At 41.3% G+C, this 22,364-nt stretch overlaps 1 protein-coding gene across 13 annotated transcripts in view; it reads right to left on the bottom strand.

The window, feature by feature from the left end:
- The window catches only part of NEK11 (NIMA related kinase 11), a 220,165-nt gene that overhangs the window by 121,030 nt on the left and 76,771 nt on the right, over window positions 1-22,364 (bottom strand). For all 13 annotated transcript variants that reach the window (XR_012509677.1, XM_074372305.1, XM_045521382.2 and 10 more), the window contains 4 exons: window positions 21,511-21,637; window positions 4,414-4,563; window positions 4,243-4,321; window positions 1,562-1,647 (listed from right to left, as the gene is read on the bottom strand). Coding sequence is in view for 12 of the 13 variants with exons in the window: in XM_074372305.1 (XP_074228406.1) it covers window positions 1,562-1,647; window positions 4,243-4,321; window positions 4,414-4,563; window positions 21,511-21,637 (442 nt within the window). In the remaining variant the exon portion in view is untranslated. The remainder of the gene's footprint in view (window positions 1-1,561; window positions 1,648-4,242; window positions 4,322-4,413; window positions 4,564-21,510; window positions 21,638-22,364) is intronic.

The raw sequence follows: 22,364 nt of genomic DNA, 5'->3' as shown, positions 1-22,364 counted from the left end.
GAGCCAAGTGTACGGTTGTCATCCCCAAAGTGTTAGCCAGTGTTATGAAAGAACCTCTTTCTACAGTTAAGGACACGTGCCCCCATGAATCATGTACGGAAAGGTGTGCGACCACTTCTCAATGGTACTGTTTCTGCGCCTGGCCTGGTTAGGACCAACAGCAGAATACCTTTTGCATTCAACTCCATCCTTAAGAAACACTATGAGGAAATTATAATGACCGCTCATTATAGGCAGTTCTCATCCCTCTGGAACACAGTTCAGATCAGAGAGTCCAGGGGACACGCAGTTTTCAGGAATACACATGCCTTATTTTGTAAGACCAAACAGAGCTCCTTAACACATAGTCATAGATCTAGAAAATAATAGTGACAATGTGAAATCAGTACTTCATAATGTGGAAGACCACCCAAACAAGTGGCCGCCAGCACACTTTAACTGTGAGCACTGTCAGGAAGACTGTGTCACCACCGCAGGGCAAAATGAGAGCTAAAATTAGTCCAATAGTTTTAAAATGAGATTTCTTCCACTCTCACATATCTTGTTAATAAAATAGAATGAGAAGTTCCAGCATTCCTGAAAAAATAGGTAGAAATCCAAGAAAACGAGGGTATGGGAGGATGTCTGAGGACTTGCCTCCTGAGGTTAGGGCATGTTCGCTGGAGCTCATGCAGTAAATGAACACTGACAGCTTTGATGGTCCAGTTTTCTCAGTTTGAATGTGAAGACGGAAAACCAACACAGTGCCGTTGAGAAACCACTGGACTGAGGATTAGAGAAGCATATTTGTGTTATTTGGCCTTGAAGATCAGCCAGTGAGGGCTCCTGTTCTCACCCGCTGCCTTGTACAGCTCTGGGAGGGACTGTCCTCATCGGGTCCTTACAAAATTAGGTAGAGAGTTCTTTCAGCAAAATTATAGGTTTGGTCTTATCTTATCAGGGGTGCCCCTGTGGAATTCAGCAGTACACAGCTTGAACAGCTGCCCAGGGCTGTTCTGAAGTAACCTAGAATTTGGGGCTCTTTTAAGTTATGACAAATTTTGAGTGAGGTAGGAGAGAGAAGTTAGATGAGGAAATAATTATGGTTCTTTGTGAAGCACACATTCTCTGGTTCTCATGTCTATCTCCAGAAAGTGGATTTTGGCTTATTTTCAATTGTCCTAGAAGTTCAATGTTATATTTTCAATAGCTATTCTGCCAGTTCCTGTTAAGCAAACAACGTGCAGAAGCTATTTATGCTTAATCTCAATGTTCATTAGCATAAATATCACTAAATGTTTGAGATATGAATTTCCCTCTATACTTAGAAGACAACTGCAGAGCTACCCTGCAGATCTGTAAGCTGTGCAGAGGTTTAAACTTTTATGATTTCAATTTGCTACCACCTGGGGTGAAGGGCTTTGGAACGCCAAGTTACTGAAGCTCCTTAATTTCTTGGCAAGACTTAAGTGAATCCTAGGAGACTCCATGCAGTCAGCTTAATGCTAATAGACTTTTTAAGACAAACGCATTTAACACTTACACTCAATGGGTTTTAAAAAAAAACAGAGCAATTACTTACACGGCATTAATTATATAAGCAGCCTCCTTCTGACAATTCAAATTCTTGTCTTCCAGCGTGATTTCCGAATAGCGACACATCAGATGCTGAAAAAAAGAAAACCCCCGATGCACCTTAAAGACTCCTCTTCAAGGATGAGAAGGCATAAAACCCCCGGGTGCCCTTCTGATCTGTAGAACAACTACCCATATCTGGGGGCTTGGAAACAAACCCACTGGTAGCCATTTGTCCTTCTATAAAGGGTTAAAAAAATAACACAGTAACTTATGCAAACAGAATCTGTGGGGTCAGGCTCCTGCCCACCTGGCCACCTTCATCTTGACAGCCTGCTCTCTCGTTCCAGCCACAGGCAGGCCTGCCCTCGGCTCCCCATCCAGGCCTGCAGTGGACAAGCCTTCACGCCCAGGGCCGGGACCAGGCTGAGACAAGGGAGGCATTCACCTCAGGTGCAAAATTTAAGGGGCACAAGAAACTCAGTAACCTGGATAAATAATATTTTAATGCAATATTAAAACAGATCAATACTAATGATAAAAGCTGTGGAGAATATGACATCAAAAGTTTAAATATTGCCAGGATCCAGTCCTGAACTTGCTTTGTTCCCATCTGAGCTTGGGTCTGCTCGCCCCCGCACAGCAAAGCCAGTCTACTGACCGCAGGCCGTAGTGAAGGAAAGCCCAGCGTGTTCCTCAGATGCCAAGCAAGGAGAACGGGCGCCTAATGTTCAAAAGACTCCAACTCCCCATGGCTCTCCAGGGAGGGTTTTTAAAGGTAACATTTGGGGTGAAGTTTGTAGTTCGTGCACTTTCTTCTGATTGGTTGGTGGTGAGGTAACAGGGTGATGTTTTGGGAATCTTAAACCTCAACCTGCTGCTTCACCAGTCTGGGGTCCATGTGCTTGTGGTCAGGACGTAGTCCCCAGTATCCACTTGGTGAGGTCTTAGTTTCTGCAGAACAGCTCAAAGATCTGTGTCAGATCGTTCTGAGTCTCCATGGAGGAAGAACTGGGACTCCATTTTATCCCTGAACTGTTGTTAAAGCTATCATTATTTTTCTTGCTTGAATGCTTTTGTTCCTGCTTTCCCTCCCTTCCCTAGTTAATAACTGCTTAAGTCCGCTCTTTGAAGACTGAAGCCTTTTTCCCTAGAAACAGGAAGTGGGGGACACACGAGGCTTTCATGCCCGGAAGGCCCCACAGGGTCCTGCCCAGTTTCAGCTTCACCTTAATCCTAGCCCTCTTGGATCCTGTCCTTGAGCTTATGATATTTTGTTACCTTGAATTTTTACATTACTTTGGATTTTTAAACACCACATTACAATATTACTCATCTTGATTACTGAGTTTTTGGTGTCCTCTTTAATTTTGTCCCAGGACAAATGCCTCACCTGCCTCACCCTAGTCCCAGGGGATCTATTGGATGCCTTTCGACTCTTTTTTTGTTTGTTTACTCACAGACCCTCCAGTGTGGTTTTGATCTCAACCAACTTTTGGCTGTTTTCCGAAGGCCTGCCCGTGGGCAAGTGGAGCCCGCTTTGCACTGAGAACTTGCTGCACCTCCCTTCTCCTGTGCTGTTCCTCCTCGTCCTCACCACCCACCCCAGCACATGCTGGCATTGGAGCGTCCCCCACCCAGGTCCCTCTGGGAACATCCCCCTCCCTAAGTCAGGGATGTGCCCTGTGACTCCAACCCCCTTCCTCAGGCTCCCTGCAGGGCTGGCTGCTTCCCACACCTTGATGGTGTCACAATGTCACCAGCTCCTCCTCCGAGCACCCAAGCCCTTCCCTTCCCTTATTTTACAGCATCCTGTTTGCTTTCTTAGCACTTCCTAGCACTTCTAACATTTACAATTATTTTCTTTATTTGCTGACTCCTTCTTAGTTATTGGGTCCTCTTACTAACAGTCAAGCTTCAAAAGAGCAGGAGACACATCTGTTCCTTCCAACCTGTCACCTCCAGTGTCAGTACAGTGCCTGGCGCTCAACTGACGAACACCCCTCAAGTCAGCATCCTTGTTTCCCGTGGATGGAGAACGGGACGCTGATGAAGAAGACATGTGCCCATTTGTGAAGGTGAATGGCTGCTCTGTGAGTCCACTTAAAACTATTCCTACAATTAAAGGGAATCTGCCTGGGGGATTTGTATTGTAAAAGCCTATGAAGTTTGAAAAAAAAAAAGAAAAACCTCCCCAGAGGGTACCATTTGCTTTTTCCTTATCACCGGAGGCAGATTCTCTACATCGAAATTTCTAACCTACAGGAAAACAAAATAAACTCACTGAGTCAATAAAAAGTATCCCTAAGATCTCTTCTTGGGGGGGGGGTAAACCAAGGCCCCACGTGACCGAGCCTGCAGCATAGCAGCACCCTTGCACCAGCAGGCACGCGCTCACAGAATGTGGAGGGAAGACTTGTCAACCAGGTGCTCTAAGGGTGGACGTTGAGTTTAGGCAGAAAGTCACAATCCTAACTTCTTGCACCTGGGACCCCAGGGAACTGGAGGTTACACCCCTTCTTTTGCAAAAAGGTTGCCTACTGATAATTACTCCCAGATTTTCAGGAAAATCTTATTGCTTCTTCCTGACTGATTCTTAAGGCACCTTATTCCCACAGCATATCTTCAAGTCCTAGAATGTACATAAATGCTAATGCGTGCTTCCTGGACTCCCGCTCATTTAAATACCTGTAGTTGTGCATCGATGTAAGGAAGTTTTAAAATTTCTATAGCAGATGGTCTCAACGAAGGACTCTTGTTCAACATGCTGTAATGTTTAAAAAGAAAATGATTGTCCAAATGCGCTAAAATACAAGTGCAACTGAAATCCCTCCTGCGGCAATGCGAGCCTCTCCGTACCTTTCCATGATGGCGTTCAGCTCTCTGGGGTACGTTGCGGGGAGGGACGGTGTGCTGCCTTCCACAATCTTTAAAACCACGGACAAGAAATTGGAGCCTGCGAATGCGTGGTTCAGGCAGCACATCTCATACAAAATGCACGCTAGAGACCTGAAGACACAGGCAAAGAATTTAAATGAGGAATAAACGTCCTACTTTAAACTTGATTGTCACGCAAATTCTCAGGTGTGTCAGGGCACTGGGTGTGAGCACAAACAAACCCCTCAGCTGTTTGTTTAAAAGCTTCAGTTCCACGCTTTGTTTTCCATTATGCAGGCTTACTAAAAAAAAAAAAAAAAAAAAAAAAAAAAGGAAAAAGTGAAAGGAGAAAGCACAAAATGTGAGTCTGAATGAGTACTTTTCATCGAAGAGAGAGAGGAGTATGTCTACATGTAGCAGGGACTCAATAAACATGTGATCAGTGTGGTGAGGAACTGGCGCATTGACCTCTGTGAAGGGAAGATAAAGTGCAGGCGAATACTGTCTTCCTCAGGCAGTTCAGTCGATGTCGTGTACGTGAAATACAATTTAAATGTTTTAGCCCAACTTTCCCTCTAGTGTGTGTCCAAGTGTTTTGCAAGGAAACCGGCATTCTTTATTAGTTTTCTAAACAGACCCCAGTTGCCAGCTGGCTGGAAGAGCACCGCCTGCAGCTCACATTAAAGTGTGTGATTCTCCCTCTGGGAGCATGAAGCAGGGTATTAAACCCCTAGATGAGTCCAACACTAATTTGGATTAACCATGCAAATCAGCAATCTCTAAATCAGCAGAAAAAAAATTTAAATAATCTACATCATTAAGAAAACTAAGGGGAAATTCCTGCCTGAACTTAGTGTTAAGAAAGAACTGTAGTTCTTCTGGATAATGGATTATTTTTATCTTAATGGTATTTTGAATTCTGTAACTGTCCAGATCTCCCTCTTCTTATTAGTTGCTTGAAAGATTAGAAATAAATTTGCAGTTGACCTTGTGTAAGCTGTATTTTATGTAAAACACTGTTCCGCTTTCTCATAAAAGGCAAGGCATATATAAATATATACATACATGAATACTATAATTTTAACCATTTTGTGGGTGTTCAAGAAAATGTGCATTTGCAAGAAAATTCTGGATAGACATACTGAAAATGTTTCTGTTCCAGTAAACAATAATCATACTAAAATTTTCAAACTGATTGACACTTTACATATTACAAAGCAGTGCCATATATATCTCAACAGAGCCTCATAACTTCCTAGTGAAATAGAGCCAATATTGTATTTTCCCCATTTTATACATAAGGAAACCAGCTCAGAGAAATTAAATGACTTGGCCAAGGTCACACAAGTGACCTTGACTGACTCCTGAATTAAGTCTTTTTCCTTCCAAACCCTAAACTATTTCCAGATGGAATACTAGAAAGAGAGGGATGTTAGGAGAAATCACATGATATTGACTATAATTCCAAGATCCATGTAAACCTTATAAATTATGAAAATTATTTGAAGCTCAATAAATTTGCATCCATCTGCAAGACTACTAACTGCTATTTGGAGTAGTAGCATACGTCTTGATTTCTATATCCATAAAAATAATTTCATTCAAATAAAGGTGAAAGAAAGATATTTTTAGATCCACAAAAACTGAGAAAATTCATTGCCAGCAGGAAAGCACTAAAATTCTGAAGGGGAGTTCCTCCAACAGAAGAAAGAGAATCCCAGGCAGGAACAAGGGATGAAAGGAGTGTAGAGCCCTGGAGGAGGTGGTGTGTGGGTATGTGTAAGTCAATACTAACTCCATAAAACAATACCAACTCTCTTGTGGGACTTAAATATGTAGGATAACACTTCATGACAAAAATAATGCAAAAGACATAAGATGGTAAAGTATCACAAGGTCCTAATATTACTGAGAAAGTGAAGTAATCATTTTTACTAGACTGTAATACGTCAGGATGCACGTTAGAATTGCTAGAGTTGCCACTGAAAGAATAGTGAAATAATGTGTAACTGACACGTGCATACTACAAGTTACTGGAGGGAAAAACTCAAATAATAAAAATTCAAATTAGAAGAAAGCAAGAAAGGGGGAGGGTATAGCTCAGTGGTAGAGCATATGCTTAGCATGCATGAGGTCCAAGGTTCAATTCCCAGTACCTCCATTAAAAGAAAAAAAAGAAGCAAGCAAGAAGGACAGAAAAAGGAACATTAAACAAGTGAGATGTATAGAAAGCAAACAACAAGACAGCAAAGAAAATTATAAATATGGAGTAATTACATTTAACATAAATAGACAGTACTCCAATAAAAAGATTACCAGACTGGGTAAAAAATTATAACTCTTCATGAAACAAATCTTAAATATAAGAACACAGAGCAGTTGACAGAAAGAGATATACCATGCAAATACTTATCAGAATATTGCTGGTGTAGCTATACTAACACCAGACAAAGCAGACTTTAGGGCAAGAACCACTACTAGGGTTAAGATGGTAGACTGGTAAAGAAAGCAAACTTCTAAGAACATACAAGAGTTCTAAAACCACATACACCCAGCAACACTGTGTGTGTAAGTGTGAGCACATGCGTGTGTACGTGAAGCAAAAATCAACAGAATATTTACAATAGCCAAAACATGGAAACAGCCTAAATGTCCATCAACAGGTGATTGGATAAAGAAGATGTGGTATATTTATACAATGGAATACTACTCAGCCATAAAAACCCACAACATAATGCCATTTGCAGCAACATGGATGCTCCTGGAGAATGTCATTCTAAGTGAAGTAAGCCAGAAAGAGAAAGAAAAATACCATATGAGATCGCTCATATGTGGAATCTAAAAAACAAAACCAAAAACAAACAAACAAACAAAAACAAAGCATAAATACAGGACAGAAATAGACTCACAGACAGAGAATACAGACTTGTGGTTACCAGGGGGGTGGAGGGTGGGAAGGGATAGACTGGGATTTCAAAATTGTAGAATAGATAAACAAGATTACACTGTATAGAACAGGGAAATATAAACAAAATGTTATGATAACTCACAGAGAAAAAAATGTGACAATGAGTGTGTATATGTCCACGAATGACTGAAAAATTGAGCTGAACACTGGAATTTGACACATTGTAAAATGATTATAAATTAATAAAAAATGTTAAAAAAAATCAACAGAAAGAAAAAGAAAAATAGACAAATTCACAATCAGTGTGAAAGACTTTAACACATTTCCAATAACTGATAGAACAAGCAAACAGAAAAAAGTCAGTAAGGATAGAGAAAATCTAAACACAATTACCAAAATAGGCAAATTAACATAAATGCACTGAACAATGACAGAATTCAGGTTCTTTTCAAGGGCACATGAAACATTTACCAAAATTGGCCTTACAGACAATTGAAATCTTCAGGGAGTATTTCCTGACAACAGTGAAATTAAGCTAGACATTAACAACATTAAGCTACAAGATCTCCAACTGCTTGAAAATTAAGGAATACACATCTTAATGGTCCCTGGGTCAAACAAGAAATCACAACAGAAATTAGAAAATATTTTTAAATGAATGCTAATAAAGGCACAAAATATCAACACTAATTAAATGCAGCTAAAGTAAAAGCTTTTAACAAAATTGAAAGTATCAAATGCATATATTAACCAAGAAAAAGTCTTAACATCTATGGTTCAAATCAACTTGAGAAGCTAGAAAAAGAGCAGCAAGTCAAGAAAGAAAATTTAAAGAAGGAAAAAAATTTTAAAACAGTGAAAATTAATGAGCTAGAAACAAACATACAATAAAAATAAAATCAATAAACACTAAAAATGTAATAGACCTCTAGCAAGGCTGATCAAGGAAAGTGGAAACATCACAGAGGTGAAGAAGGCCAGGGCGGGAAAGCAGGCAGCACTGAGGCTGCACAGGTGTTAGAAGTGTCAGGGTGACGTCACAAACATAGTTTTCTCCAAGAAATCTGACAAACCAGATGAAATAATAGTCTTTAAAAATGTAACTTAGCAAACTGATATGAGAAGAGATAGAAAATCTACTAAACAGAGAAAAGTAACTGTTTAATATAGTAACTGAAAAAAAAATTTAACAAGGGAAACTTCCATAGCCAGATGGCTTTACTGTACTGGCAAATTCTTCCAAATATTTAAGGAATAAATAACGCCAATCTTATTCAATGTCTCCTTTTATAAACATATAATGAGGAAAAGATAAGAAAGGAAAAATATAGAAAAAAGAAAATTATAGGTGAATTTTTTCATCAACACACAGTCAACAAATCCAAACACACACACAAGTGTGTGCATTTCAAATAGGATACTATGATACAGTAAAAAGATAATATATCATGACCAAATAGATTTTATTTCAGGAATACAGAGTTGACTTAACATTTAAAAATCAATCAATGGAATATACCTTTTTATAGAAAAATAGAGAAAATTAAAATTACATCATTATCTTGATGCAGAAAAAACATTCGATGAAAGTCAAAACCCATTGTGGTGTGGAGAAAAAGGAACCCTTCCACACTGTTGGTGGGACTGTAAATTGGTGCAGCCTCTATGGAAAACAGTATGGAGATTCCTTAAAAAACTAAAAATAGAGTTACCATAGGATCCAGCAATCCCACTTCTGGGCATATATCCAGAGGAAACTCTAATTCAAAAAGACACATGCACCCCAAGTTCATAGCAGCACTTTTTTTTTTTCAATAACCAAGACATGGAAGCAAACTAAATGTCCATCAAAAGATGACTGGATAAAGAAGATACAATATATGTACAATGGAGTACTACTCAGCCATAAACAAGAATGAAATAATACCAGCAACGTGGATTTGCAGCAACATGGCTGGACCTAGAGATTATCATATTAAATGAAGTAAGTCAGACAAAGACAAATATCCTATATCACTTATATGTGGAATCTAAAAAAAAAGATACAAAGGAACTTATTTACAAACCAGAAACAGACTCACAGACACTCAAAACAAACTATGGTTACCAAAGGGATAAGGAGTCGAGGGGAAGCATAAATTAGGAGTTTGGGATTAACAGATACACACTACTATATGTAAAATAGATAAACAACAGGTCCTACTGTATAGCACAGGGGACTATATTCAATATCTTGTAATAATCTATAAAGGAAAAGAATATGAAAAAGAACATATATATGTATAATTGAATCACTTTGCTGTACACCTGAAACTAACACGACATTGTAAATCAACTGTACTTCAATTTAAAAAAAAATTTGTGATTTAAAAAAGAGGAAAACTGAGCACACTGGGAATGGAAGAGAACTTCCTTAATCTGATTTTAAAGTTATAAAATATATAGTAACTATTATACTTACTAGTAAAATACTGAAAGTTTATGCTTTACTTTTGAGATCAAGAAAAAAGATAAGAAAGCCTACTGTCATCATTGCTATTCAACACTGAAGTGAGGGTGCCACCCAAACAATAGGCCAGAAACAGTAAAACATAGCCATGAAGATTAAAAAAGACAGAGCGTCATTAAGTATTTGAACATGATTGAGCACATTTATAAAGGTCAAAAGACACTACTAACTATTAGAATTAACAATTAAATTTATCAAAGTTGTTGGATACAAAGGTAATTTCTATAAGCCTGTACAGACACACTTAAAAATGAAATTAAAAGTGTCAATTATGTTAACATCACAAAATGTTAAATACCTAGGAATAAATCTAACGTAAGATGTGCAGGATCCTGCCCTGTAAACCTGAATACATTGCTGAGAGGAATTAGAGAAGACCTAAAAAACCAGGGAGGGGTAGAGCCACACTCCTGGACTGGAAGATTCAATAATATGAAGATGTCCATTTTCCCCAGAGTGACCTGGAGGTCTAATGCAATATAGATCCGAATCCTAGCAGACTGTTTTGTGGGAACTGAGAAGCTGATTCTAACATTTAAATGGAAATGCAAAGGGTAGCCAAGGAAACTGAAGAAGATGGAATCTGGAAGTCTTGTATTACCAAATAGCAAGATTTATTATGAGGTTGTATTTCTTATGAAAGTGTGATATTGGCAAAGAAGAAAAAAAATAGACAAGTGGAACAAAACACAGGGCTCAAAAACAGGTCTGCACATATTCAATCGCTTGGCTGATGCAAGATGAACTGCACTGTGGTCGAGGAAAAGAAGACCCTCTTAATAAAGTATGCTAGTCCAGTCGAGCATCCATATGGAAAATCAGGTATATGGGCCCGTCTCACAGCACACACATGCACAAAAATCAATTACAGATACAATGATAAAGCTTTTAAGAGAAAGCAGGTGAAAATATCTTCCTGCTCTTGGAGTAAGTGAAGATTTCTTATACAAAAGGCAACAAGTACTAACAATAAAGTTAAGGACTGACAAAATGGACTGCAATAAAATCATAAACTTCTATTCATGAAAAGACACCATTTGGAAGGTAAAAATGAAGATACAGAATGAGAAAAGATACTTGCAATTCAAGGATCTATCAAAGACTGGTATCCGAAAAGGTGTTAAAAATTAATTAAAACTCCTATAAATCAGTAAGAAAAAGGAGAATCCAGTAATAAAACAGGCAAAAGACTTGAGAAGCACTAACTGGCCCCAGATCATGAGAAGGTGTTTAATATTATCAGCCATCAGAGAAATGCAAATTAAAACCACAGCGCAGTAACACGACATGCTCATCAGAATGGCTGAAATGAAAAAGGCAGTTATCAAGTCAGCACTTGTTATACTATTTTTTAAAAAAGTTTTCTTAAAAAGAAGAGAGAGGAGGGCTATACACTACTATAATCATCAGACTGAACCAAACACTTTCACATGTGTGGGTATGTGTAAGATACCCGTGTGCTATGCACTGCCTCTCCATAGAGGACAGCCTGACTCAAACCTCCAGAAGTTTTCTCGCACTGACACAGCAGTGGGGCCACAAGGGCCTTCGGAGATTCGCTCACTCCAAACTCCCACTGGTATAGATGAGAAAACCTAAGCTGGGAGAGAGGAAGAATCTGCCCAGACAGGCACGTGCTAGATGAGCCTGTTTGCTACTGGTATCGGTTCTTATTCAATCATTCTTAGAAATGTTGTCTAAACAATTTACACCCTGCTGTGTAACCTAATGTATGTGGAATAATTTGAACACTGAACAAAGCAAATCAAACTCACAGGTCTGAGAGGCAGAGGATGTCATTCAGGCCCTGTGGGCTCAGAGTCTCCAGGACTCCGGTGAGAAGCAGAGCACAGCCAGACAACCTCTAGTGGCTCCCACAGGTCTGAAGGGCTGGACGAGAGCAGCAATCCCTGACCCAGGAACCTCTGAGTATCCTGGGAGCTGACTGTTCTACTGTCTTCACTTAACACAAGTGGCAGCAATCACAATGGCAATAATGATGAAAATGACAGCTGACACTTTAATGATGGTGTTCACTACAAGCCAGGCCCCGTTCTACGTTCCTCACATATCGAAGCTTATTTAATCATCCTCACAACAGTCCCACTGAAGCAGGAACTATTATTATCATTCCCATTTTTCAGATGAGGAAACCCTAAAATTAGGTAAATTGTTCGAGGCTCCGTATTCAGTGGGCGGTGGAGCCAGAGATGCAACACAGGCTGTCTGGCTCGAGAGACACAAACTCTGTGCGAGCCCACCTCTCTGTGCTGCACTCACAGAGCACTTCCGACTGTAAGGACTCTCTTGAGTTGGCAATCTTGTCTAGCCCTGACAGAAGCCTTTCAGGCAGGGGCTGACTTTCCAAGATTACATCAGGTCCTATCTGGAACCATAACCCACCTTCACAAGTCCCTGGGGCTTGAGACAAGCCTCACAGGGCATTGGACCGTGGCAAATACAGGGCACACAGACAGTGAGGCCTTCCAGGACAAAAGAAGAGGAAGGCAGGCAAGTCTGGCCTTTGCTTTTCTGTTGCTTGGCAGGGAAAGGGGGTTAGTGGTTTATTAAGCACAGTGAGTTGATCAAAAAGTCAAACCCTGGTTCTATGGAGACATAATTCCATCTTAGCCACATTTGATGAATGCATTAAGGTTATAAAAAGATCTGGCTAAACAGACTATGAACAATTAGATCTAGAGGATAACTCAGTAATCAACCTGGGTACAAAACGATTCTCTTTTATGGAAAGCCTCTCAGCTACGCTGGAGGCATGCTGCTTTCCGTTTACCCACCTTACTCTGATCTGCTGACATCTGCTTGGGCTTGAGCACGTGGGGAGACTTCATTTATCAACCAGTATCATGTGGAGAGGGACCTGCCCTGGTCCCCGCCCACCTGCCTGGGATGGGAGTCGGTAACTGAAATAGGAGACATTCTGACTGTAGAAACTACCGCGACACTTGGGTGAAGGATGTTGTAATTATCCTGTACCAGTTTTACAATCTATCCGCTATGTATATTTGTTATCGTAGTAACTCTTTGTCTGAGTACCTATATGTCTATGTTTTTATTTTCTCCAGTGCCAACCAGGCATGATTATCTGGAGATAATTACATCATTGCAAATGCATTACTTCTATCCTTTTCAAAGACTTTTCCCTTATTTGAGAACGAGAATCTTAAATATGGCAATGCAAGAGCAAGGAAGGGTGTGCGACCAGAAGATGAGCTGAAAAACAAGAGGGACCTATTACTTCGCAGTCTGTGATCTGCGTTCCTTTCTTTTCCTGAAATATGGCCAATTGTGAAGAAATTAGCAAATAAATCCCTGAGGGGGTGAATGTGGCAGAAAACGGGAAAGGCTGGGATCAGGTGCCCGTGAAGTAAATTATGCCTGAATTCCATAAACCTGCCATCTGTCCAAGTCAACCAGAACTGCCCAGAGGATTTCTGAAGCACAGATTGATAATGAATTGCAAATGTAACTTAGACTTCCCCTTCTCACGAGGTAACTAAATTTACCCTTTGAAATCTGCCCTGACTTTGCAAAGGGAAGCCTACTCCACAGCGGTTCATGACTCTGGTTGGGGAAGTTTTACTGACCTTCTAGATAATATTTTTTATCTGATGTAATCAAGGACCACCCTAACACATGCATCTAGAAAAGAGTATACGCAATTTAAGCAGTGAATAAATAGAGTAATAGAAATTTAATACGAGAGTAGTAGGTTTTGCTTCAGTGTGTTACTAAACAAAAGTCTTTACACCTAGGTGCAGTTGAATATCAGCATATACTCAGTGTGGATATAATGAAAGACATTGGGCTGCTTGAAAAAACACTTAAGAAGCTATATTATACAGCACCTGTTTATTAAGGACTCATCATGTCTCAGAACCTCTATCAGCTTTAAGATGCATACAAATCACCCAAGGGTTTTGTGAGAATGCTGATTCTGAGTATTTGGGGGAAAATGGTGGCCACAGTGGGACCACAGTTTCTGGATCTTCCTTGAATCCCCATATAAAACAGCAGCTAAATAGCAAACCAAAAACCAGGGCCAACATTTTCAACAAAGTCAGGTGACAAGATGTCTCCCTGAACCTCAAAGTCTGAGAGCATGAAGACAGACCACAACTGCCATGTGCCCTGCACAGTACTGAGAAGAAGCAGAGAGAATCAAGGCAGTGACTGAAGGACCCCCAGAACAGTCAACAGGTACTCACTGCAGAGCACAGGGACCAATCTGAGGCTAAAACCTCAGGGGTTCTACCCAATCCAAAGGCAGGGCGAATGCAAGAGAGCCCCAGGGTGAGGCCTGAAGGGGCTGGAGCACGATCGCTCAGGACTGTCCAGGGGAAATTTCTGCGATGACGGAAATGGTCTCCATTTCTGTCCATCATAACCACAAGCCATGGGTGGCTACTGAGCACTCAAAACACGGCTAGAGTGTCTGAGGATCTGAGTTTTTAAAAAGAGTAATGAAAAGTGAATGCATTCCTGCTACGATATCATCCCAGTATAGAATCGTGTTTTGGGGAAAATTCATATAATTTTAGGGACAAAGTTTGGATGGATTTCACATGCTGCTCAGACCAGCTCTTTCTAATTACCTTCTTCCACAACTGAGCATCACAATGTGTGAAGGAGGATTGTCTCATCTCCCTCCACCATGGTGTTCCCAAGCCCTCCATACCCGAAGAATCCGGCCAACGGAAGAACTGAGGACACGATCAACACCAGGGGGAAGAGGGGAGGGCAAGGCGATCACAGGGGGCAGAGGAGAGAGACTTTTTGCATCTTTAGCTATTCCTGGGGTCACGGTCACAGACTCCACGCCAACCATAACGTGTGGGATGTGAGTGTGGGCAGTGCTCAGAGCAGGTGGACAGGGGGCTAGAGGCAAGGAGGGCCCTTCCACTGCCGCTGCTCCTCTCTCGGCCCCCACCCCACAAGGGCTGGACGTGGGAACAGCACGCACTGCCCCTGTGGCATAAGACTTCACCCTCTTGTGAATGACTGCTCCGACTGTGTCCATCATCTCTCACTGCCTCTGGAGGCTCTTGTAACATGGACAGAGTGCCAGAAGTAGCAGAATACGCCGACTCACCCGAAGGCCTGCTCCTCTGCCTCTGTCTCCACACCACTTCTCCCCACTGCCATCTGTCCTCCATCCCTGAGTCCGGTGTCACCGTAACACCAACTCTCCTGGCAGACTGCTCACCCCTCCCATCCTTCTCCAGGGGAGGGGAGTGCACTTCCTTCCTTGCTGACATGGGGACTGGCCACATGGCCTTCCTGGTCACTGGCACGGGACACCAGGTGGAAGCTCTGCCTGCGGTCTCCTGGTATGGCACAGCCCTTGCTCCCTCCCTCAGCACTAGACAGGCTCATTCGGGTCAGGGCACAGCCTGAGTCCTGGACCTGGGAAACCTGGAGCAGGGCACTGTTATGTGCAGTCCTCTGTAACTTGAGGAGGAGCACACTTCATAAGGACCTGAGATCCTGGAGCTCTTTGTTATTGCAGCAAAGCTGACTAATATACCATCGCCTTGTTTAACAGCCTTCAGCAGCTCCGCTGCCCCAGAACATAAAGTTCAGGCTCCTTAGCACGACTCCACGGGCCATGCACCATGTGAACTCCACCTCTTCAGTCTCAGGAATTTATTGCCCCACCCTCTCCAACACACACACACTTTGTCCTCAGTGGTCAGAAGGCGCCGAGAATCACTAAGCTTCTGTGTCCTCGCAGTGCTCCAGGGTCTTTCCGGAGGCAGAGAAAGCCCAGGTCACTTGCAACTATTTTAAAATTCTCATTATATTTTCTAAAATACTTGAAAATTTTACATTTAATACACTAACACCTTTAACGTATATGAACTCATTTGAAGATAACTTCAGATACACACATTTGAGGCCCACTGTGAGTGACAAGACTGAGTGACTCTTCTGGGCAGCCTTCTCCCCACCCTTCATAGCCCCTTCCCCAGTGGACACCCCCTCACCTCCAGTCATGGGCACTGGGTCCTTCTAAGGCATTTTGTCAGACTTTCCTCCATCCCTCCACATGCTGAGCAGGCATCATCTACTCTCTGAGACTATAGCGGATGCTCTGCACCCTCACCCTGAGTGAATCTCACTCCCGTACATCAGGGCCTCCTTGTTTTCCTCTATAACAACATAAGGCAAGTTGTGTGTCTGTCAGTCTTTTGAGGACAAAGATCAGAACTTAACACGTCTTGATGTTTCTTTCTTTCTGTGAACACCCACGGGCAACAGGGAGTAAGGCCAAGGGAGCCAGACATCCTGGAAAATGGCTTTCTGGGTGGGAAGGGAAGCCCTGATCTGTAGCGTTTACTGATTTCTGTGGGGCTGAGAAGAGATGTGGATGGTGGAGTCCTGTGAGCTGGTCTGAGCACACCACTGAGCTATGGGAAAGATGGAGCGATGGTGCTGGAGTCAGAAGGTGGTCCAAGGCTGGGACCAGCGGGAGAAAGGGGAGTCAAGGCGAGTGAAGAGCGAGTCTGAGGCACACGGAAAGGCTGCTGGTCCAGGGCTCTCAGCTCCCAGGTCTGTGGGCTCCATCCATCAAATGCACCTACACGCAGAGTACCGGACAGCTCTCCTGGCACAAGCCACTTCTCTTAAGCCATTCTTTGAACTTTTTAAAATAGAAAAAATGAACAGTGCCAGCTGGTCATAATGGACACCCAGACTAGAAGCTGTGTCTCAACTCCTGCTTGCTGTCCTCCTGATAAAGCCCCATTCTAGTCACCACTGCTGCATAATAAATCACCTCAAAACTTAGTGCCTGGAGACAACAATAATCAGGAATTTTGCTCATGAATCTATGCTTTCAGAAACTGACAGGGAAGGCGTGAATCTGCTCCCCACGGCACCTGCTGGGCGAGCTCAGCGGAGACTGGAAGATCCGTTTCCAAGCTGGCTGACGGGTGTTGGCATCGTCTGGAAGCCCAGTCAGGGCTAAAGACCAGAGGTAAAGGCTCCTTCCACACCGGCCTCCCAATGTGCTTCTCAGGCTTCCTTAACACATAGTAGCTGGAGTCCAAGAGCGTGGATCTCAAGGCACTCAGACAGAAGCTGTGTCACCTTTTATGACCTAGACTCAGAAGTTACATGGTATCAATTTTGCCGTAATCACAGTCTTACCCAAATTAAAGGGGTTTACTCTCTAAATGAAAAAACAAGCAAACAACAAGCCCCAGAGAGGTGAGGAGAGTAAGTGTCCAGAGTTACTACAATATATCACTAAAATGTCCAGTTTTCACCAATTTAGTGACATGTAAAGAAACAGGAAAGAACAATTCATATACAGGAAAAGAAAACAGGCAACAGAAACTGTCCAAGAGAGCCCAGAAGTCAGATACAGCCCAGAAGTCAGATACAGACATCTAAGCAGCCATTAAAAATAGATTCAATGAACTAAAGGAAACCATGTTTAAAGAAGTAAAGTATGATAAAATGTCACATCAATTGGAGAGTATCAGTAAACAGATAGAAATTATATATATTAAAAAAAACAAACAAACACCAAATAGAAATTCTGGAGCCGAAAAGAACAGTAACTAAAACAAAAAATTCCCCAGAGGGGCTCAACAGTAGATTTTAACCACCAGAGGAAAGAATCAGTGAACTTGAAGACAGACTGTCAGAGATTATGCAATCTGAAGAACAGAGAGAAAAATGAAAACAAATGATTATTGCCTCAGAGCATGTGGGAAACCAGATAGCACACCAATATACACATAATGGGAGGCCAGAAAGATGAGATAGAGAGAAGGAGGAGAAAAAAACACTCAAAAAAAGAAGGGCTGAAAACTTTCCAAATCTGATCAAGTTTGATGAAAGATGTTAATTTACATGTCCAAAAATCCCAACTAAATCCAAGTAGGATAAATGCAAATCCACACCTAGATGCATCATGGTAAAAATGCTGAGAGACAAAGACAAAGAGAAAGTCTTGAGAGAAAACATTAAGGTCTTGGTTGAACAAATGACTGTGTCCAGGTACAGAATATTGTGCAAACATTTAGATGAGATGTAGATATACTGTGTTGATACAGAGCAATGGTCTCTTTTGCTAAGTGAAAAAAAAAGCAGGTTGTAAACTTCTTTATAGTATTATTATCTTTGCCATAACAAATACACCTAGAAGGGTATATAAGGCACTTAGCACATTGGCTGTCTAGCACAGAGTGAGCGCCCCGCAGAGGTAGCTCCTCCTGGTTCTGCTGCTGCTGCTGCATCGCGCCATTTCTAAAATCTGCCACGCTAGACCGACGTTCTCCACAGGGTTTGTAGCAGTCACTTCATGCTCATCACTGAAAAAATGTATTAATACTCCAACTGACTGCAGGTTTTCCACCTTCAGCTGAAAGCTTTTCCACCCTCAGCTTCTGCTGAGTGAAAACAGTGACACCTGTGCTCACCCCCAGGAAGCTGAAGCTGCCCAACACTTGCTTCTGAATCCGCTCGGAACCGCCCAGACCCTGCGCAGGTGAGCGGAACGGGCTTCCTTGCCCCAGAGCTTCCTTCACGAGAGCAGCTGACGGGGCTGCTGGCTGCCAGCCACTTGCAGGCCCCCCATCAGCACAGGAATCACTGCCAGGCTGGCCTGTATTTCTTCCCTTCCTAAATCCTTCACCGGAAGACAGGCTTGCTTCCCTCCCCACCCTCTTCCCCTGTCCACCCTGGGAATGCTCCTCTGTGAGGTGCTGGTTCCTCCCTGTCTTCTCCCTGTGGCTAAGCCTCATCTTACATTTCCGTCCAAGCTCACTACAGCCTGACTCCAATGCTGGGTGTGAACTAGACTCCTCCAGTTCCCCTGTCCAGCCAACTGCCATATCAGGTCCCTGAGCAAAACCCAGAGAGCTTCTCAGTACACTCTGACACCCATACTGTTCCCACACCATTGCCTCCACTTAAGTCAGCCAAAGAATGTAGGGCCATCTGGTTGACCTCTCACAATAAGACAAATAAAGCCAACAGTGGAACAGTCTGTTTCCTTTCTGTTTAATTACAGCACCACTATTCCAATAGTATTGTCCTTTCTTTGTCCCACGAAAATAATAAATTCTAACTATTGAACTTCAATAAATCAATTTAAAAGCTGGCCTAGGAACTCAATTCATATATTTTTCCTGTGGGGGAAAAAAGTTTCAGTAATTCCTTATACAAATCAGCAGTGTTCAAAGTATTGTCCTCAGTGAACCTAATTATCTTACCTTTCCAAAAAGAACTAATTATAAACCTTTAGAATCTAACTCACTTTTAAGAAAGGGACTTCCTGTACTTGATTGCTATAAATAAATGAATCCCAAAAGGTTTAAGCAGATTGCAGGAGGATAAGATTACATATGGGCAACCAGTAACAGATGAAAATAGAATTAGTATCATGCCAGTTCTTCTTCTTTGAGTATTATAAATAAATATGTACAGTTATTAATGCTAAAGCAAAACATCTGTCAATTATTCAGAAGTGTTTACAGTCCTACAAAAATATTCCACAGTAAACAGATGCAACACACTGAGATTCAGAGGAAAGGTTCTCAACTCCATTCAACCTAAATTCTCTAAGAGTGTCTCCCAAAGCTTACTCATCACACCTATATATCTGCCACTATAATTTATAGTTCTCTGTTATTTTTTCCACTTTAGGTTCAGCAATAGAAATTTCACTACCAGATAAGCCTGTTTTAATTCAGATACAACCAAGGTAATTACTAAATTCATTAAAAAAAAAGTAGTTATTTGGGGTCAGGATGATGATAAATCCTTAGCTTGTACTCGCTGAATAGTTTGTAACCTCTGCAAGGAGAACTGACCTAATGCTTGCAAAAATACACTAAAATTCTCCCACATTTTTATATCTTGGAGGTGTTAACTTTTTCAAGTTTTGCCTGCATCAGATATCATTTTTGTAAGCCTAAAATGTTATAGTGATACTGTCTGATATGCCTATGGTTCTTTATGCAATACTAGGAGCAGTTTTTTCAAAAAGAGGTAAGCCAGACACAGCTGAGGTGAAGGAGTCTATGCTTCCTCCCCACTCTGTGGGTTCTGCTGCCTCCGTGTTCTGGGAGACAGCCAACTGATTTGGTAAGCAGATGTAGCTACCTGTCAAAAGAAGCCAGCTTTCTTGCTATATGTAACTCCAAAGACTTAAATGATAAACTTCACAAATTAATTTACTCTTAATTCAAGTGACATGATGTAACATCTTCCTGAGATACCATATAACCTTAATCATGAAATTTTATGTTTAAATCTATTTTTAAATGTCCCTAATAATAACAAAAAGTGTGAAGAGAGATACAGGTATGTAACTCAAATTCAATCCAAAGCTCAAGACTGATTTTCCCTACCTGGAGAAAGTTACCCCAAAAAGAGCAAGAAGGTTTCCCCTGAGGGGCAGGAATCCTGTCACTTTGGATTTTACACTCTAAGGGCTGTTGCACAGTCACGGGCAAACAGTAGGTGGTCAATGAAGAAAATTTACAGCAACATTCATCTGGACACACCTTTGTGGCTTTTGTCTGGTTTTGTTTATGTTTTTGGAGGGAATCAGGACGGCTGTGATAGAGGACAGATGAGAGGCAAAGTGCACGAGACCACGAGGATGGAAACTAGTTAACAGTGAAAAAGCCTCTGGAGAACGAAGAGTGAACTGAAGGGACAGGATGGACAAGAGACGCCCCAGCCAGCCCCAGTCCTGACAGTGCTCTCTCCCAGGGAGGGACCAGCACAAGAACAGGAGTGACGACTTCTGTGAAATAGCAAGGCACCAGCCCTGTTCTGCTTATTTCCCCTAACCAGAGACAAGGTAGCTTTCCACTTGATCCTCTTTTGAAGAGCCAAGTGGGCACAATCTTTCGCACGCTCATCTTTGAAAGCTCAGAACTACTTAAGTTGATTTGCATACAATAATTATTTACTTAATTAACAAGCTCTCAGCTAAATTGTCCTTTCAACCCTTAACAAGTTGAAAATTACATAAGATTCCTCTTCAAAGGAAAGGAAATTGTCCCCAAATAGGATCTAGTGCTAACAACAGACTACAATTTTCCACAAGGCTTTTGCATTGAGATTTAAACTGGTTCCATGATGATGAAGAAGAAATTCCTTTGGGACAGAGCTCAGAGAAGCTGAGAAATCTCAGATGCCTCTATCACTGAAAACCCAGAATTTTAAACATTTATCCTTAAGGCTAATATCTTTGGTAAAAATTCTTAAAAGCAACAAGAAGACAAAAAAATAAAGGAAAACTTCAGAGGTGGAAGTTAACCTTAAAATGAAATAAAGCACAGTGTTTAGAATTATAAATGCTTTATGTAATAGGCTAGCAGAAACATATCAAAATTTAATGTTTATGATACATTAAGTACTTTCCCTTGTGGTTCAAGAAGAAAAAATCCAAACCAACCAGTTAATCTATGAATAAAGAGAATTTTTGAAATCAGTTTAATGGAATATATCAAGTTCTAAATCCAAAAGACCTTCTTTCATAATGGTCACAGAATAACTCATACTGAAAGCAATAAAGTGAGTAGATGTAGTAAGTAAAAGAGCCTCAAAACAAAATGCACTGTTTTCTCAGGGCAGCAGATACGTACATCACCCAGACCGGCCCAGGCCCACTCACCAGATGTCAGACTTTGTGTCGTAGCCCTGGTGTTTCAGAGCCTCTGGACTCATATAATGGGGAGTTCCAGCTAAAGTGGTGGCGAGATCGCAGGAGCCCACTAGGAGTCGGGAAACTCCAAAATCCCCTTGAAATAGTAATTAATTTTTGTGAATACTTTGAAATATAAATCAGCACTGGAAATTAACAAGAGTGTCTAATTTGACAATTCTAATATGCAATGATTCATACCATTTTAAAGGGAAGAAAAGTTACACATTTTAAATTACACAATACTGGTGAATAGCTTTAAAAATATAAGCCTTACAGGAGAAAGAAGACTTTAAAGCCAGGAAAGTGAATTATGTAAGCTAAAACTTTTTATTTCTGGAATTACGGAAAACCAGTAACTTGAAACAAAAAGCTACTTCAAGTCTGAATAACAACAAACAGAATGATTCTGGTAGCACTGAATATAATGATTTGCAATTTTATCTGGTGGTGGGGTGAGTTGCTCTTCATTTACAATAAAGAAGAAATTTTAAATAAGAAACCTGAGACTTTTCAAGAACATGACTATAAAATTTTGACTCTATCAGCTTCCGTACAGTTGCCTAATTAGTTGCATGCTTTTATGCCTTTCCCTCTAAGAACATATCACATGAAGACAAACAATCCAGTAACTATCACGGGTGGAGGTATAGTTCTGAAGGACAACTAACTATCAACATTTTAATTATCTGTGATAACTGCTAATTGCTTATGATAAAATCAATGGGTAGGGTGGGCACCTGTAGTAATTGAACTAGTAAAACAATGTCTAACCACTTGTTAGTAGTTAGTGTCTGGCATGGAATAGAAACTCAAAAAATATT

The sequence above is a fragment of the Camelus bactrianus genome, chromosome 1, assembly GCF_048773025.1.
Source record: "Camelus bactrianus isolate YW-2024 breed Bactrian camel chromosome 1, ASM4877302v1, whole genome shotgun sequence".
Lineage (NCBI taxonomy): Eukaryota > Metazoa > Chordata > Mammalia > Artiodactyla > Camelidae > Camelus > Camelus bactrianus.
This window is presented reverse-complemented; position numbering and strand designations above follow the sequence as displayed.